Genomic DNA, 18,176 nt, shown 5'->3' with positions numbered 1-18,176 from the left:
TGGCATTTCTTCAGGCACATTATGGACCGAAGTGATTAGAGAACTTAAAATGCAAAGGCATCCCCTGAAACTGAATGAATTTACAATCCCATTAAAAATGGAATTGTGTCTGTGGGCCAGCCTGCGTAAATTTGAAATATCTTCCCTGCAACAGTTTTTCTCATACATTTTTCGTCTGCTGCCTCCTTCACTCTCTTGTTGAATCTGTTTGAGGCTGTGAATAATCTGCCAGTAACTTTCATGGAAATAGCTACAGTAGTTTTCTACACAATCACATTCCTATACAATATAACAACATTAACCATGAAAAAGTCATCATGGTTGCTCGTCACGCAGACAATTTAGTTCCCAACATTCACAAATCATCTCTGTCAAAAGCATCGTGTGAACAATGTTGGCGTGAACGATTCAGACAGGTAATTGAATCAGACGCGAATTTGATTTTTATTGTGAATTAAAAAGTAGGTATAAGCTTAAATCTTAATGAAAGCATGGCGTGAATTCGGTGTGCGGAAAGAAAGACAAAGTCTTCACTTTAAAAATCTTTACAGTTTGTGCTCGTCATACTAGAACAGAGAGATTTGTTCAACTATCACATTCTGCTCTCTGTGTTATCTTCATCTCTAACGGTAACCTCATCTGAACAGAACAGCCTGCTCTTCTAATCTAAGCAGCCACCATGAACTCAAACGCATCAGTGTGAAACATATAGCTCATATTTTAGATGTCCAGAATCTTAATAAAGATCAGTGCAATGTGTAAATGAAGCTGCACTTTTCCCAAGCAATTCACACCTCACACTGAAACCAAGCACACAAGCAACAATTTGCTTATCATAAATCCACATAAACACCTCTGTGTCCCAGTTCAACCTAATGCCATACTGTACTATATTAATCCATCCATCATCGCAGCCATTTGACCTGCTTTAATGTAATCCAATGAGAAAAACAAACACACACACACACACACACACACACACACAATCACCTCTGTTCCTGTTAAGAGAAGAATCGGCCAACAGAACAAATAACCTTTAAATTGAACTGCGATAAGAACAAACAAATAAATAACTTAAGACAGAGGATCTCTAAGTTCGCAGCACTCCTATCCACTTGTTTCAAAATAAATAACTTATTCTTGTTTACCAGCACGCTGACTGAACCGTTACCACTGGTTTCCAGTCTCTCCTGCTTAAAAAGTGTATTATATTATTATTTTGCCACCTCAGCATTCCTATAACTTTCACCTGTCGAAAGTTATTGTATCATGGGCATGGGGAGGGCCGGCCCTGTAGATCTGGTGGCCCTAAGCAGGATAAGTTTGGGGGCCCTGCCTCGCAGTGGATAGACAGTGAAGTATTCATAGAACCAGCTACCGAATGCAATTATAACCCTTGTGCATTTTATTTGTACCTCTATCAACATAATGGGCCACAGTTATTTTATTGTTATTTTAAAATGGGATTAACTGTTTTATCCACTAGGTGGTTCCAACCTCACTTCAGTATAGAGACAGTCTGTGTCTCCTCATAGACACTGGGGTAGCTGGCTCGGGGTGTGGTCAGGGTGGGGTAAATCCCCCGTTCTCCCCATTCAGCATAATACGAGGGATCAGCCAAGCAGCATTTTGGTAAACAAACCGCGTCACTGGGTGGCAACGGCAATGGAACCCTATGGAGCCCAAGTGGCACGAGGCGTGAGTGCCTGACTCTAGCCGTCTAACTCTGTTTACATTTTAAAAACTGCGACAGTTCACACAACGTTAACACGACATGCATATATTATACATCACACTCTTGAGCTACTTCTGCTCTCACTCAGAATGTCAAAATATAAGCAATGTGATGTATAGTTTTTGAGATATTAACGTCTGTTTGGCGCAACTCATACTATTAACTGCCGCGGGGTTCCGCATTTCTGGGTGGCGAATGACGTCACGCTGATTCGTCCTATTAGCATTTAGCTGCTAGCCCAGCCCAGGCAGACACGATCAGGGATTTAAACCCCGTAGTAAACGCACATCTGAACAGACGTCTATGTACCTGGTCTAGAATCCCCAATCCTGTAGTGTAGAGCTGCAGCACCGTCCTTTGGTGAGTCAGCCGATTGAGATATATGGGGGGTTTTACCCCACTCGCGCGCCAGTCATCTAACATTTTGTGGGCGTTCCCACACAGACCGACTGTACCTACAGTATTGCAGTGTTTTTGTAAGCAGAAAATAATGCCAAGTGTAAATTAACGTAAATCCAGGAGTAAATAACGTTATATAACCATACAGCGGGTTTGGTTCCCCCTGGTGGCCAAGTAATTTTTTTTTTAAATAAATGCATCATCACATTGAAATGGTTACTGGCCATGTTTCATCACACATGAATGCATGAGCTCTTTGGATTCACACGAGTCTCAGCTTTGTTGCCATACCCAGTTTCTACAATTCCATGAGTGTTTAGGTAGCACAGTGTGTTTAGGTAGCACAGTGTGTTTAGGTAGCACAGTGTGTTTAGGTAGCACAGTGTGTTTAGGTAGCACAGTGTGCAGAGATAGGGAAAGAAATAAAGTGAGAATAACATCTTTTCACTGAATGCAGAAGGCTGTGTCTTTAGGACCGCGGAGATCTTAAACCCTCTGTAGCTAATTATGTCAGAGTTAAACATGGTTGTGAAGCTAGCCAATAATTCTTGTATGCTGATAAAAGTGGAAACAGCTGTCATAGGTCCGCTTGCTTTTCACTGGACTGTAGCAGACAAATTAAAGGCACGGTGCTCACGCTGTGATGGAAACCAGTTTGCCATGAAAGTGTGAGTTGTTTTGCCCAGTGCCACTGACAGCTGAAAACCGCTCCTGTGGTTCTAATGACTCCACTTTAATCTTTGTACATTGTGTATCTCTTCTTGTCTGCACTTTGTAAGTGGACATCTTTTACCTTACTATATAATTATTACCGGTACTGCAAAGCACTTTGAATGGCCCCAGTAAGTGCACGCCTGCGATGAAAACATGTCTGATTGCCAGGGGACGTTATGATTGACATTTTGTAAGGAAGGGTTGATGTATTTCTGTTCTAGTTTCCGCTAATACCAGAAGTTCTGCTCTAGCTTAAAAAATGAGCTTGCAAGAGTTCGTCAAACATGCGCCCTGCCCTCTTCTTCCCACAGGGGCCCCCTGGTGGCTGTGGGGCCCTAGGCAGATGCTTAGTTTGCTTAGAGGGAGGGCCAGCTCTGGGCATGGTATACTGTTTAGAATATTAGCGTGGCTAATGTGAATATAACATTGTCCTCCTGGTTCATTATTTTGAATAAAACAGCAGTAGGCTATTCACCTTAGAGCCCTGCCCACTTGACCCAGTTGTGTTATGACTTCCTGTTCAAAATACCGTCTGTTTTACCTGCTGGTCACTATGTACTGTACTGTCACAGGAAGTGTACACACAATAGGAGGTAACTGGCTGGCCCCTGTGTTGGAACATAAGGTGAATAGCTTTTTGCCAAATAATGTGAGACATTTGACCCAATTCAAACTTCACATAAGGAACATATCAGCCAATAAAATCTGTATAGATACATGTTTTTATTGATTTAAGTCAAATCAATATTTGTGAACATGGGCAACTGCCTCACACATCTGTGAGGAACACCACAGAGCTGAGACTCAAACATGGTCAAGATGCATCTCAGGCTGAGGCTGATGATGATGATGCATCTGAGGCTGAGGCTGATGATGATGATGAGTGGGAGATTTTGTGGTTTTAACCCTGAACCCTGAGATTTATCATTATCACTTCTCAACTAGTGTCCTTATTCACAGCACATCTCGTTAACTTTACTTCCCCCGCCTCAATTTTATTCTCAGTGGAGCACCTAATGTTTAGCATCTTGATGACACCACAGGTTAAAGTCTGCACCAAACATCTACATGGACAAATGAGTATGAATATTCATTATGGGACCTTATAAAAACAACAAACCCAGCAACATATAAACAAATTAATGCAGGTTGTATGCTACTGTAACCTACAAATAAAACCCATTGGAAGACATTAACTCAATAATGAGACAAAAACAGTCTACAGTGGCTGTATGAACTGTTGCTTATTCGTATTTATTTATTTATTTATTTATTTATTTATTCATTTATTTATTTATTTATTTATTTATTTATTCATTTATTTATTTATTTATTTATTATAAGCAATTGCTGAAACTCAGGTACTGTAATTGACTCCAGCTTGCAGGTAGCCTATATCCTCACACCCCTCCACCATATCCTACTATTATGTTAAATAAACTAGAAACGCAGCACAATCTGGCTGCTGAATCACACCTATAATTTAAAGCCAGGAACATGTAACTCACTCCTCAACCCTCCACCACCTCCACCCTCAACTTTTTTCACTGCTGACCTATTCCCATCCTTCTTAACAGACAAGCATGTTCTGCAGAAGAAGAAGAAGAAGAAGAAGAAGAAGAAGAAGAAGAAGAAGAAGAAGAAGAAGAAGAAGAAGAAGAAGAAGAAGAAAACTGGTTGCCAGTCGTTCAAACATTTCAGCACCGAGGACAGCGGTGCATTGATGAACGCTTCAGCACCGCCGCCGACAGACTGGCTGTCCAACCATGGACCACCATGGACAGTGCCGCCATAGATTTATCATTAAACAGTGACCTGCTGAAATATTTAATCATACTGCTGATAGGCAATTTCATAACCATGGTCAGCGCCATTTAATAATTTGCTCAAACCCAGCAAATGAATAAAGAGAGTAAGAGGGAGGGGGTTTAAAAGCCCTTTTCACAGCAACAGTTTTGAGGTGGTGAAGCAAGAAGTAAAGCAGGTGTAACCAATAACATTCATGAGGGCTCTGGCACTGGAACACCTAAATGGAAACATCATTAATGGTATTGGTTACATCTGCTTTACTTCCTGTTTTACAAAGTGTCTCTAAAGGGCAGTATGCTGCATGCAGGGCGAGGAAGTCCTGATTGTGCCTTGCAGGCAGTCCACGAAGTCCAATAAGTCACTCTTTTCAACAGTGATGCAATCAAGTCACGCAGCCTAATTAACCCACACGACTACACAAGTGTGCAAGCCGGGACAACGTAACCAAGCTCACACGGCGCTGTAGCTAGCCTACCTAGGCTAGCCTACAACACAAGCAGCAATAAAGAGCGCTATTTTTTTAAAGACCAGATAGCCAGCATCTATGACGAGCCGATGTCATCACAAATAATGAATATGAAGCAACTTACCAATGATGTTTCCATCCAGATTCAGCAGCTGTCAGTTTGAATCCAATCCTGCAGGAAAAACCACATGGGGTAGATCCATGGGTAGATCCCGGGCTTGTGAGGCCATGCCAATGCGGAAGTAATTTACCTGTTCTCACCTGATTTATGGCCCCCAGTAAACACTTAGCCTAATGAGTTGAATCGCCAGTTTTAAGTCTTCTTCAAAACATCATGATGTTCATTTTGTATTATGGTTCCATTTTGAGTAAAATAGACGATAGCAAACTATGTTTTGGGGCGTGATTGACAGGTCGCCTGTCCAGTGACCGCGGAGCTCGGCGATCTCTGCTGTGGCTCTGGGCTCTGGTTGTCCGAAATTTAACCTCGCGACACCCCCCACAACCCCCCCCCCCTCCCCCCCCCCCAACTATATAGCCTAATGAACTGGCCTAATAATGATTTTATGTGTCCTATCAAGATGTGTTATGAATAGAAATATTAACTCATGCTCTATCTCTAATTTGAGGTTACATAGCCTATAGCCTACTTGTCAGATGATGCTCTCAGTGAAACTCTAAAGTGTCCCTCCCATTTCAAATTGTATTTATTTATTTATTTTATTTGCCTAAGAACACAGTATTGTCAGTGTGGTACCTCTGACAATTTCCCAGTGAGTTTTATCAGAGAGATAAGGAGATAGCCAAGATATGCAGTAGCCTACTACACGTTATACCAACACGTTACAGTTTTGAGATCTTTAATAATACTATATAGCCCACCTGGCCTGTGCAGTCTATCAAGTGGAGTCCTGAAAGATTCAGTGCGATCACATGTAAAATGGCATAGTTGTGGCCGAACACAATCTCTGCTCACTCACTCACTCACTCACTCACTCACTCACTCACTCACTCACTCACTCACTCTCACACACACAGACACTTTGCATTCATATTATAGGATTAGCCTACAGATGTTGATAGGCCTATTTTGTCCGACAATGTACGCTTTACATATCCAAAAATCAGAAGTATAAACCAGACAAGGAGTTCATCTGAAAATGATCCAAAAGGCTATACTTTCAGCCTATAGCCTATCTGTCTCCACTGAGAATGAGGCTTGAATTAGCCTGTTTTTGACTGAGGGGTGCCTACATCAAAACGTTGCTCAGTGCACCAGAGAAAAAAGGGCTGGCCCTTCATGTGAGAGACACACACACACACACACACACACACACACACACACACACACACACACACACACACACACGCACACACGCACGCACACACGCACGCACGCACGCACGCACGTACACACACACACGCACGCACCTCCACGCACGTCCACCTATAGGCAATAGGGCAAAAAAAAGAGAAAAGACACTGGCTGCTATAGGCTTTTGCAAAAATAAAACAATCACTCCGTAATGGCTAAGATGATAAACAGTGCAGAAACTAACTCCAAGCAATGGCATATATTATCTTTGTTCCCCCCCTTTCTATTTTGCAACTTCCTTCTATCACTCTCAAAACAGGCTCAGAGGTTATTCATAAGGAATATTTTTAATTCTAAAGTGAGGGATTGGTCACACTTCGTCTCATTAGCATGAGGAGCTGTATAAACCCCGCCACTGCAGAATCCTGAGCTGTCTTGAAGGCGAGGCAACAAGCGTATCTGACTGGCTGCGCGGCGCGCAATGAGCGAGTAACTTTCACTTTCAGCACAGTTCAGTTGATAAACGCGGCTGCTGTATGGAGAGCTCACTCAGAGTCAGCAGGTGAACTGGTCTTTCTGTTCAGCGAGAGTGTGGCTGCTTATAGCCTACCGAAGACAACTGCGGAGATGAAGCGCGCCAAATTAATCGGTTGGCACTGGTGGATTTTTACATTTTCAATTTATCAAATTTTATTATTTTCACTGGCTCAGTCCGAGGGAAATACTATACGATACCAGACCACGGAGGAGGACGGAGCAGGTACAGTCATCGGAAACCTTGCCAAGGACATGTCCTTGAGTCTGTCTCATTCCTCCAAGACCAATTTCAGGATGATGAAACAATTCAACGATTCATTCATCAGGGTAAGAGAAAGCGACGGGGAACTCACTGTCGGGGAACGAATTGACAGGGAGAGAATCTGCAGGCACACCCTACAGTGTCTCCTTACTTTTGACGTGGTCAATTTCTCCAAAGATCGCTACAAATTGATCCACGTTGAGGTGGAGATAAAGGACATCAATGACAACTCTCCAGAGTTTCCAAACAAGGAATCTATAGTGGAGATTTCGGAGAATGCGCCAGTGGGGTCCCGTGTCCCTCTAAACCCAGCTCGGGACGCGGATGTCGGGTCAAACTACATCCAAAGCTATCAAATATCTGTCAACAGTCATTTTTCCATTGATGTGCTCTTGAGAGCGGATGGGGTTAAATATGCGGAATTGGTCCTAATGAAAGAGCTAGACAGAGAGATTCAGTCATCATACACGGTGGAGCTGGTTGCCACAGACGGAGGCAACCCGCACAGATCGGGGTCAACAAAGATAACTATCAAAGTGACTGACTTCAATGACAATAGTCCCATTTTCGAGCAGAATAGTTTCTCAGTTAGTTTGCCAGAGGATGCGCCCGTGGGCACGGTTATATTGGATTTGAACGCAATTGATGCTGATGAGGGCTTAAATGGAGAGGTCGTCTATGGATTCGGAAAACAGGTTTCTCTTGAGATCCGAGAACTTTTCGAAGTGGATAATAAATCAGGTCGCCTGGCGCTCAAGAGCCCGGTGGATTTCGAGGAGAAAAAAACCTATGAGCTAGACGTGCAGGCGACTGATCTGGGAGCCAACCCGACACCCTCCGTGTGCAAAATCATCATTCATGTCAAAGACGTTAATGACAATGCCCCAGAAATCAGTATCACCCCGATGACCTCCATCACGACAGGCGTTGCATATATCAGCGAGGCAGCAGACAAGGACAGCCTAGTGGCGCTGATCAGCACCTTGGACAGAGACTCGGGCGTCAACAGCCAGGTCCACTGCACATTATACGGCCACGACCATTTCAAACTTCAGCAAGCCTACGAGGACAGCTACATGATAGTGACGGCGGCAGCTCTCGACAGGGAGAGGATTAGCGAGTATAACTTGACAGTGATGGCTGAGGATTTGGGGTCACCTCCGCTGAGAAGGATCACACAGTACACCATTAGACTGAGCGACGAGAATGACAACGCCCCTCACTTTAGCAAAGCCGTCTATGAAGTTTCCGTGGAGGAAAACAATGCACCGGGCGCATTCATCACAGTGGTTGAGGCCAAAGACGCAGATTTGGGGAACAATGGAAAAATCACATACAGACTTTTAGACGGTGTTATCATGGGGTCTCCTGTGAACACGTTTGTATCTCTAAATTCAGTGTCTGGCGCCATATATGCATTAAGAAGTTTTAATTATGAAGTCATGAAACTGCTAGAGATACACATCCAAGCAAGTGATGGGGGGTCACCACAGCTGCAGAGCAGCGCTGTCATCAGGCTAAAAATAGTTGATCAGAATGACAACCAGCCTTCTATCACACAGCCAGTGCTTTACAAAGGATCTGCTGAGGTTTTCCTGCCCAAAGACGCACCTGCAGGTTATGTGGTAACCCAGATAAAGGCCACAGATGCTGATGAGGGCATAAATGCACAGCTGTCCTACAGAATCACTGAGGGGGGACACCTGGGCTTCTCTATCAACAGAGCCACGGGGAAGGTGCATGTGAGTCGTCAGCTGACATATGATCTCTCAGACATTGCCAAAGTCACAGTCTCAGTCAGCGACAATGGCTCGCCAGCTCTGACCGCCACAGCCACCATACACTTCAGTTTTATAGAAGGCACTGTACCTAGCATGCCATCCTTGGATCAAAATGGCAGCGAGGAGCTCTTTGAATGGGACATGTCTATAGCCATCATCATTGTGCTGGCAGGGAGCTGCTCCCTCCTCCTCCTGGCCATCGTTCTCATCACAACCATTTGCAGTCGCCGGAAAAAAGAGACAAGGGAGGGAGGATACGATGAAAAAGAAGACATACCAAATGTGGAGAAAGTGGAAAGTGATCATATTGATTCATTGATTACCAACCACAAAGGCAAAGTGTTTGATGCCCATCCTTTTCCAGAGAACCCCACATTGGACAGCAGCAGCGACACAATAGAGACAGGCTGTGAAGATGGCAGACCACCAGCAGGCATCTTTGAGTCAAACAGCAGAATGGTGGAGGGTAAACTGAAGGTAAGTAATTATGTTTGAGTGATTTATTGTCTCATACTGGTTTTGTTATTGTCTCCTGCCTCCTCCTGACTGAACATTTTGTGCGGATGTGTTTGTGCTCTTGCAGGGTTACTCTACACTCCCGGGATATGGAAAAGAAACTGTCAGGCCAATAACAGTTTGGAAGGGTAATTCATTCACAACAATCTCAGCAAGGGATCCACAAATCAGTGGGAAGGACAGTGGCAAAGGAGACAGTGACTTCAACGACAGCGATTCTGACATCAGTGATGTGCACAAAAAGGACTCCCCAGCAACAAACAGTGAGTGCCATAATTCATAACAATGAATACAAATTGAGTGAAATAAACACAAAGCTCATAGGGAGACCACACAGGCCTAAATGACATAAAGCAGGAGGTTTCAAAGTCTGAGACTGTGGGCCTCCCCACAGACAATGCCTGGAAAAAGGCGCCCCCCTCGCTCAATTCCTGGATGCCTATGGAGTCATGATTATGTTATTTTATCCCATAGAGTCTATGGGATGGTTATTTTATCCCATAGACACTCAACAATTGAGCCAAGCTAGCCTGATATTGCTGTTTGACATACTTCAGACTACACCAAATACATTAAAAAAAGGTCCATCTGAAGGCATTTTTTCTGATGGAAAGTGGGGGGAAATGGTCAAATTCCCAACAACTACTGTACTCTTTAACCAAATCACACACATTTAGGCTACCATATTCGATGTGACCTCCTTTTGATAACTAAATGTAATATTGTTTCACTTCCATTCACTGAGCCTCCCCTGAAACTGTTTGGAGCCCCCCCCCCCCCCCCGAGAGCCCCCCCCCCCCCCCCCCCCCCGAGGAGGCCCTCACTTTCAAAACCTCTGGCATAAAGGATTAAATGTGGTGATTTGACACATAATTATCGATGCTTCCTAGGATTATTCACATAATAATGGCATAAAATCTGCCCATCTCAAATGTATTGTACCCAGTTACAACAGTGCATCTTCTGCTACAGTGGATAGCAGTGATGCAGCCTGGGGCCACTGAGGGTCACTGGGGCGTTTCAACATCAGACCTCCTAACTGCCCTCCGATGTTTCCACAGGTCTTTGGGCATGTACAAGCGAGTGCAAGGTCCTGGGACACTCTGACCGCTGCTGGAGCCCGTCGGCTACAAGGCCCAACACGAGCCTGGCCATTGGACCACATCTGTCCACGTTCTCAAAGACGGCTTCACTTCCGCGAGATACCAGGAGGGAAAATTACTATCCAGCTCACATACCCAAAACCAACGGTCTGCAAAGTGTGTACGAAAAAGTTCAACACCAGGAATTTGATTATATACTTGTTGGTCCGCCGACCCCGGACAGAATACAAGAAGCCGATGAGATGTCCATTCCCGAGTATACACACTCCTAAAAGAACTTAAATTAAAAAAAGACTCATCAACAAGGGAATTAATCTTTATACTGTATAGTACTTTTATCTTAATTGACTCCATGTTGGATTGTTAAAGTGTTTTGTATATGTCTATTGTCTCTTATATAGGCTCATGTATGACTGTTCATTGTATTATGTGTAATATGCAAGATTTTGTACATTAATAATATATTTTTCATAATGATTCAATGTAAAGAAGAATTTTATTATGGATTTTCAAGAGCATGTGTTACTATTTAAAGGGGCATGACCTATGGACATTTCGGCTTAAGGGGGCCCTTTCTGCAGTGGAAACAATCACTATCAAAGATTACCATGTTTGTGGTAGATTTTGTCACATTGTTGCAAAAATAAATATTCAAAAGAAAAATTAGTATTGTTCTGCTGTTAAAATACAGTATTGGATATAGAACAGCTTTAGAAATGAGCTATGTGGGCGTACAGGACTCTTAAATGAAATCTTATTGGCAGAGAACAACCTATTGTCCTCTGGAAAATATGCAAAAAGCACACAGAATAACCTCAATTAGCCAGCTGAACATATTTAATTGGGCTTATAAGCCGCAGTAAATACAATGTGTTCCTCCAGCGATCAAACCTATAAAGATGGGAAACACAAGCCAATGTCATATTCTTTACAAGGTACAGAACAATGTAATTACGCGGCGCTGGCTTATTTGCATGCAAATCCTGCGTAGCTGATCAAATGCTCTTACAATTACATATTTTTCAAGGGTCAAAGAATGCCTTCACCTTTCTGATTGCCTCCCAGCTTGCCAATTATCCAAAAAATGTGGTTCAACCTGTTTCTAAGCAACAGTGGCAGCACATATTCCAATCACTTACTACGTTCATCTTCTTGTTAAGCTATGATAAGGAGCAAGTAACCTCGACCCAGAGATCACCTCCCTCCTGTTGTCAAATCAGAAAATGCATAATCAGACAAGGGTTTTGTGTGTGCGTGCGCGCACGTGTGTGTGTGTGTGTGTGTGTGTGTGTGTGTGTGTGTGTGTGTGCTGTCTGTCTGCAAGAGTGTCTATAATAGATTGCAGGAATGTGGCCATCTATAGGCAGACACGCTTATAGGTTTGACTGCAGGCTGTTCAAGATGTTTCGATCCATTTCTCGACTTAACTTCACATCCTCCCAACTAGCACCAAACCTGTTTTACAAATACAAGAATATAGCCTTTTCACAGGGGTCATTTTGTGTCAAAAAGGCAGGGTAAACACAGGTGCAAGAAAAACAGTAACGAGGGTTTCCAACTTCCAATCATGGAAGTTGGAAACCCTCATTAGTGTATTGCTAATTATTAAGGAAATTAAGGAAAAGCATAACTGAAATTCTCTGACTGCATCACTGCCTGCAACACATGACACCAGACAATCTCTGAAAAGACAGTGCTTGAAAACGACACAGATGGATCAAACCTGAAACCAAAATATGATTTCAGGTATGCTGGCTACCTTGCTTTAGGCCAGTGGTTCTCAACGTACGGTCTGCAGACCACCAGGGGTCCTTAAAGGGGTTCCACGGGGTCCCCCAGCAAATTGATAAATTGCTAAACTTCATCATTATTTAATTTACAAGAGGTTAATAATACAATTAATGAATGTGTTTTAATCCTAGTTTCTCTGTTATCTCTCTACCTGCATTACAGGCAGTCATGGAATTGTGAGACACAATCATGAAATGGGGGTCTGTGGCCCTAATTCGGACTAAATGTGGGTCCTTGATATGAAAAGGGTTGAGAGTCACTGCTTTAGGCTATCTGGACCTAACATGAGCTGAAGAATTTAGTTGACGTCGGTTGCACGTCCCTCACACTCAGGTGCTACATGGTCTTCTGGTGGGCAACCTGACTCAGCAGAGAGAGAGCAGAGAGGCAACAGTGGAGAACATTCAGGCTTTATGAAGACATGATGAAAGAGAGCGAGGGGAAAAATCAAGATGCCTCCAATGGATCTGCCTGTGTTGAACACTGCATGCCTCCGGTAAGATAAGCATTTCATTTAGAAATCAAACAGGCAATTCACAAGATGTAAATTAGGAAGTAAACTTGGTAACACTTTACAATACTGTACCACAAAATCGTTTTGTACTTACTAAGGAACAAGTCAGGAACAAACTGCTAGTTCATGAATAGTTAACAGTCCAAACCTCACCTGTAACAACTCTCGTATTTATTTGTTATAGGTAAGGCGATGATCACTAACATGGTAAACATGGTAACTAATGGTGAAGTAATCATGAAGTAATGATGAATTCCCTAGTAACTAAGTAAATTACCACTCGGTAAAAAATGGTTGGTAATGATGACTTAAAAAAATGTAAGTAATCATTACCTACTGGTTCATTAACATGGTAACTAATAGTCTGTTCTTAAGTAACTATCATTAACTATTCATAAACTAGCAGTTCGTTCCGTGACTTGTTCCTTAGTAACTATATTTTTTTGTGGTACAGTATTATAAAGTGTTACCGTAAACTTTCTGAAGGTTTCACAGGAAAGTTACATTGTTGCCCTTGGCCTTGTTTTGGTGTGTGTTTCTTACTTTGTTGCTTTTTGAACTTTGTGAAGGCTTACAGCTCGCCAACCACGCCGACCTCAGCTACAGCCAGCCGCCTCCTGAGATTTGGAGCTGTAGCTCTTATTGTTGGGGCAGTATTGATGTTGTGTGCATCCATCGCTGCTCTCTACTTGTGGAAAGCAAGTGATAAAAATGTAAGCGTTGACTATATATAAACATATGTTCTGTTGCGATAGCAATAGTGCCACTTGAGTGACGGATAGCCTGCCCAAAAGTGCATACAAGTGGCCTATAGGCTGCTTTTTGCTGGGACTCGGGTCCACAGATGAATAAGTGAACGAAATAATCCTCTCGTGCGATAAAATTTAAATCTGTGATTTTATGCATGAAATGGGTTTATTATTATTACTGTATTTATATTATTCTTTAATTCATGAGAACACAAGATATCTTGCTTTAAATGTCCCATCAATAAACATATTTTCTCAATCTTGAAATAGCATACATTTTCTACAGTCCATCTTTCAAACACTGTGAATAATTATAATAATAATCATTAGCCATAGTGGAATATTTATTTTTCTCATAATAAGCTCAACCTGTAGGGCGTCAAGGTCTACAATATTATCCCCCGTGGTGTCCTGTTCAAACCCTGTGTGCTGAGACTACACAGCAGTGGTGGGGAGGGGGGGGGGGGGGGGGGGGGGAGTGCGTGCAGACAGAATAAGCAATGTGAAGGTTACTGTCCTGTATCTCACTGTGATCTGCAGAAAGGCGTTTAGCCTAAGTGCTTGTGGTGTTTGCTACTCTGTGATTTACATAACTTGACTAATGAGCGATTTTAACATTCTGCTTTGAATGCCACCAGGTTTATAATGTTCATTACAGTATGAACATCAACGGGAAGGTGAAGGAGGGCTCCATGGAAATTGATTCCGATAACAACCTGGAGAGGTTTAAAACTGGGAGTGGAGATGAAGAAGCGGTGGAGGTTCATGACTTTCAAATTGTGAGTTGTCCTTGTTTTCTCTTCCCGACGTAGTTCAACGGAGACTTGGCGTGTGCTTAGCAAAGTAGCAAACCTGTGTGTGTAAACATGGCGTCTCTCTGATTTCATGCAGGGAATCACTGGGATCCGTTTCTTTGGAGGAGAGAAGTGTTATATAAAATCCCAAATCAAAGCCAACCTTCCAGACATGGGAATTCACAGCAAAGAGACACTGCTGTTTGACCTGGTACAGTTAGCTTCATACAGAACTAGCCTATACTGTGCAAAAGTCTCAGGCAAACTCGATTTTTTTTAATATCAAATTTGACTTAGACATGTATTTATTTGTTTTCCACAACTGCTCCTTATAGTATTTTTTGATACAGTATTTAAAAACCTTTAATTTCATTATACTGTATTTGAAAGCATCTTCGCTTGACTTTTTTTTGGCATGTGCCTAGACTATTGCACAGTGAGGCTACTGTATACACATTGCTTTTTCATTTTCTGCTTTCTGTTTACATTGTATTTTTTGAATCACATTGAAAGTGGATGCAAAATAAATGAAAAGAGGACTCTAGAATATTACATTTTTTTTAAATTACAATGGCCATTTGAAGCATCTCTGATCCTATCAGACAGATGAAATCATGCCAGCGAAGTTTGAGGAGGACTTTCTGATTTGGGTTGCTGCGGACGAGCCGCTGACGGACACCAGTTTCCTGAGCAGCAAGATCCTGGCTCTCTGTGGGGACACGCCCATTTACTGGCTCCAACCTACCTATCCTAAAGGTTGCCCTCTCTTCACTTCCTGCTAGCTCCACTACATCCATTCATAGCATCCCACATAGCTGAGCGAAACTTACCTGATATCATACAGCATGTGTTGCATTTGAATGAGTGCACATTTTGTAACTACTTATTTATAACCTGGTTATGATCGTCTTTCCTGGTTATCCACTTTAACAGGGTACATTGCATCTCACACAATACACTTTTACAATTGACTGCCTTGTCTGAGAAGTTTAGTGAGCGAACACTACATTTGGAGACTTACACCGAAAAAGGCTCTGGTCTGGCATTAAAAAAGGATGATCTTGAAATATGCAAAGGCTGCATGGTATCACTGCAGTTAATTCAATTATTCAGGACAACTGAGACCGTCCTCGCTATGTAGGATGGAGCTCTTGAGGACATGTGTAGCATCGTGTGGATGTTGACCCAGTACCCGTGCCTCCTGTGGCTGCTGTAACAGATGGGGAGAGGAGAAAGCGAGACACAGAGCGAGCCAAGCGGCAGTTTAACATGGAGGAGTTTGAGGCAGCTGCTGAGGAGAGGAACACGGTGACTCATTCGGAGGATGACACCTCCAGAGGCCCGGAGGAAGAGGAGGGGGCTCAGTCGACCGCGGGGTCAGCCTATAATCCCGAGAACCCCTATCATGTGAGTATTGTTGTGTGAGTTGGTGCACAATGCTGTTTATGATCAACAAGCTGCTGGAATTTTAGATGAACTATATATCCAGAGGCATTATGAGAAGAAAAACAGAGCCCTGGCCTGAAGCAACCCTTAAAGTAACATTATGAATTAAAGTCTCGCCGTTTTGTCAACAGCTTTACAGATGAGTTCGTACTTGGGTTTCCACAAACTTTCCAGCCTTATAAAGAATGTAATCTCATAGAAATAAGTACATAATTGGGCATTTGACTTACATTTAGGCCCTCTGTCAGCTGTGGTGCTGCTGTAAATCAGTACAGGTCACTAGGTGGTAACTGCCATTCCATGTTTATGAGCATGTGCTGAAGTGAAAGACTCCCACCAGTCATAAAAATTCACTTTGCTTAAAGGAGCAGTTCACCCAGTGGTGGAAATGGGGTGGGGGTGGGGGGGGGGGGGCGCCTGGGAACGAATAAATGTTGAGAGAGAAGGACGAGAACGAGAACAAGAGGGGGAACGGTATTCCTCCTCTGGTTCCCCTTAAAAAATGTCTTTCAATGCAGTGGAGAGCAGAGAGCAGTGGAGAGCAGAGAGCAGTGGAGAGCAGTGGAGAGCAGAGAGCAGTGGAGAGCAGAGAGCAGTGGAGAGCAGAGAGCAGTGGAGAGCAGAGAGCAGTGGAGAGCAGAGAGCAGTGGAGAGCAGAGAGCAGTGAAGAGCAGAGAGCAGTGGAGAGCAGAGAGCAGTGGAGAGCAGAGCGCAGTGGAGAGCAGAGAGCAGTGGAGAGTAGAGAGCAGTGGAGAGTAGAGAGCAGTGGAGAGCAGAGAGCAGTGGAGAGCAGAGAGCAGTGGAGAGCAGAGAGCAGTGGAGAGTAGAGAGCAGTGGAGAGTAGAGAGCAGTGGAGAGCAGAGAGCAGTGGAGAGCAGAGAGCAGTGGAGAGTAGAGAGCAGTGGAGAGCAGAGAGCAGTGAAGAGCAGAGAGCAGTGGAGAGCAGAGAGCAGTGGAGAGTAGAGAGCAGTGGAGAGTAGAGAGCAGTGGAGAGGGGGCAGCATGAAAGGAGCAGATAATGGAGAAGAACATGTATTTGGAAGCTGAATAAGCAGTGTCAATGCCAATGTGTCATCAAGTCTGTCATGAATAAAATCAAGGGGACTAATCGGTAGATTTTGGCTTATCTTATTAAAGTAACTTTTGTAAGAGATTTTTTTGTAGCTCAAATTGTAAGGAGTAAAATCAATAAGGAAAAACAATCAAGCATTCAGCTCTTTGATTTTTACAAAAGTAATACCCAATGTCTCCCTGGGGGTGGGGGGGTGGGGGGTGGGGATTCTGGACCACGTCCTGGGGCCCCCAGCCTGTCTAAGTACAGCTTCCACAGTAAAACCTGGCCATTTACACCACTGAGTTCACCCAAAAATGAAAATGCTGTCATCTACTTACCCTCATAGTTGAAACTGAGGCGTAGTTTGTCCATACAACACACAGGGATGTTGCCAGCAACTCAAGAGAAAACCAGTCCCCTTCTGTTGTACTGTACAGAAGTCAATGGTGACTGGTTTTCTCTCAAGTTGTGCTGGTAACCTCCCTGTGTGTTATATGGACAAACTTCACCTGTGTTTCAACTGGCATGAGGGTGAGTAGATTACAGAATTTTCATTTTTTGGGTGAACTGTTTCTTTATGTTTGAGTGTCATGTTAGAGAGGGTGAGAAGTTTGAAAACAATGTAATGTCAAATGAATATGAATTAAGCATCACAAAAGAAAAAGAGGGGTCTACAAAATTAACGCTCCCAATCTACAGCGCAAGGAAGAGGTGGGTGGAGAGGAAGGCGCCATGACCTTTGACCCCATGCTAGACCACCTGGGGATCTGCTGCTCCGAATGCCGACGCAGCTACACCCACTGCCAGAGAATATGCGAGCCCCTTCGTGGCCACTGGCCTTGGCCTTACAACTACGGAGGCTGCCAGGTAGCTTGCCGAGTGATTCTGCCATGCCGCTGGTGGGTGGCACGCATATTAGGTGTTGTGTGAAAAAAAAAACATTGTATTTGTGAAATAACATATTGATTTTGTTTTTATACCAAAGACGCCAGAGGTCTCTAAACTTTCCCCTCCTTAAGCAATGTAGGCGTATTTATATGCAGATATTTATTTTGTAAGTTGGGTTGTAAATACTTCTGCTGCCACTGCCAGCAAGCTATGCCTGTTAGCATGAAATGCCGACCATGCTGTATGATTTACTAAGAATATGCCAGGTAAGACATTTTTTAGCTGGACTCCTGAGGAAACATT

General features: G+C 43.4%; 2 protein-coding genes across 2 annotated transcripts; both read left to right on the top strand.

The window, feature by feature from the left end:
- Positions 1-7,065: 7,065 nt before the first annotated feature.
- LOC310777897 (protocadherin 8) lies at positions 7,066-10,909 on the top strand (the record flags this gene model as incomplete). The annotated part of the gene is made up of 3 exons (XM_083638243.1): positions 7,066-9,495; positions 9,602-9,797; positions 10,596-10,909. 3 exons carry the CDS (start codon positions 7,066-7,068, stop codon positions 10,907-10,909), a joined length of 2,940 nt encoding a protein of 979 aa, XP_083494369.1.
- A 3,426-nt stretch (positions 10,910-14,335) lies between these two features.
- On the top strand, positions 14,336-17,971 carry cnmd (chondromodulin). The gene is made up of 5 exons (XM_083638744.1): positions 14,336-14,470; positions 14,583-14,696; positions 15,088-15,241; positions 15,705-15,892; positions 17,685-17,971. Exons 1-5 carry the CDS (start codon positions 14,351-14,353, stop codon positions 17,913-17,915), a joined length of 807 nt encoding a protein of 268 aa, XP_083494870.1. The 5' UTR covers positions 14,336-14,350; the 3' UTR covers positions 17,916-17,971.
- Positions 17,972-18,176: the final 205 nt, after the last annotated feature.

This window comes from Poromitra crassiceps (assembly GCF_964638095.1).
Source record: "Poromitra crassiceps genome assembly, chromosome: 6".
Lineage (NCBI taxonomy): Eukaryota > Metazoa > Chordata > Actinopteri > Beryciformes > Melamphaidae > Poromitra > Poromitra crassiceps.
This window is presented reverse-complemented; position numbering and strand designations above follow the sequence as displayed.

What these genes read in the sequence shown, in the direction of transcription:
- cnmd (XM_083638744.1), top strand. Translation starts at nt 14,351, where the DNA reads ATGAACATCAACGGGAAGGTGAAGGAGGGCTCCATGGAAATTGATTCC. An exon ending in AGGTTCATGACTTTCAAATT is followed by an intron (nt 14,471 to 14,582) that starts GTGAGTTGTCCT and finishes GATTTCATGCAG; the next exon opens with GGAATCACTGGGATCCGTTT. An exon ending in ATCCCGAGAACCCCTATCAT is followed by an intron (nt 15,893 to 17,684) that starts GTGAGTATTGTT and finishes CCCAATCTACAG; the next exon opens with CGCAAGGAAGAGGTGGGTGG.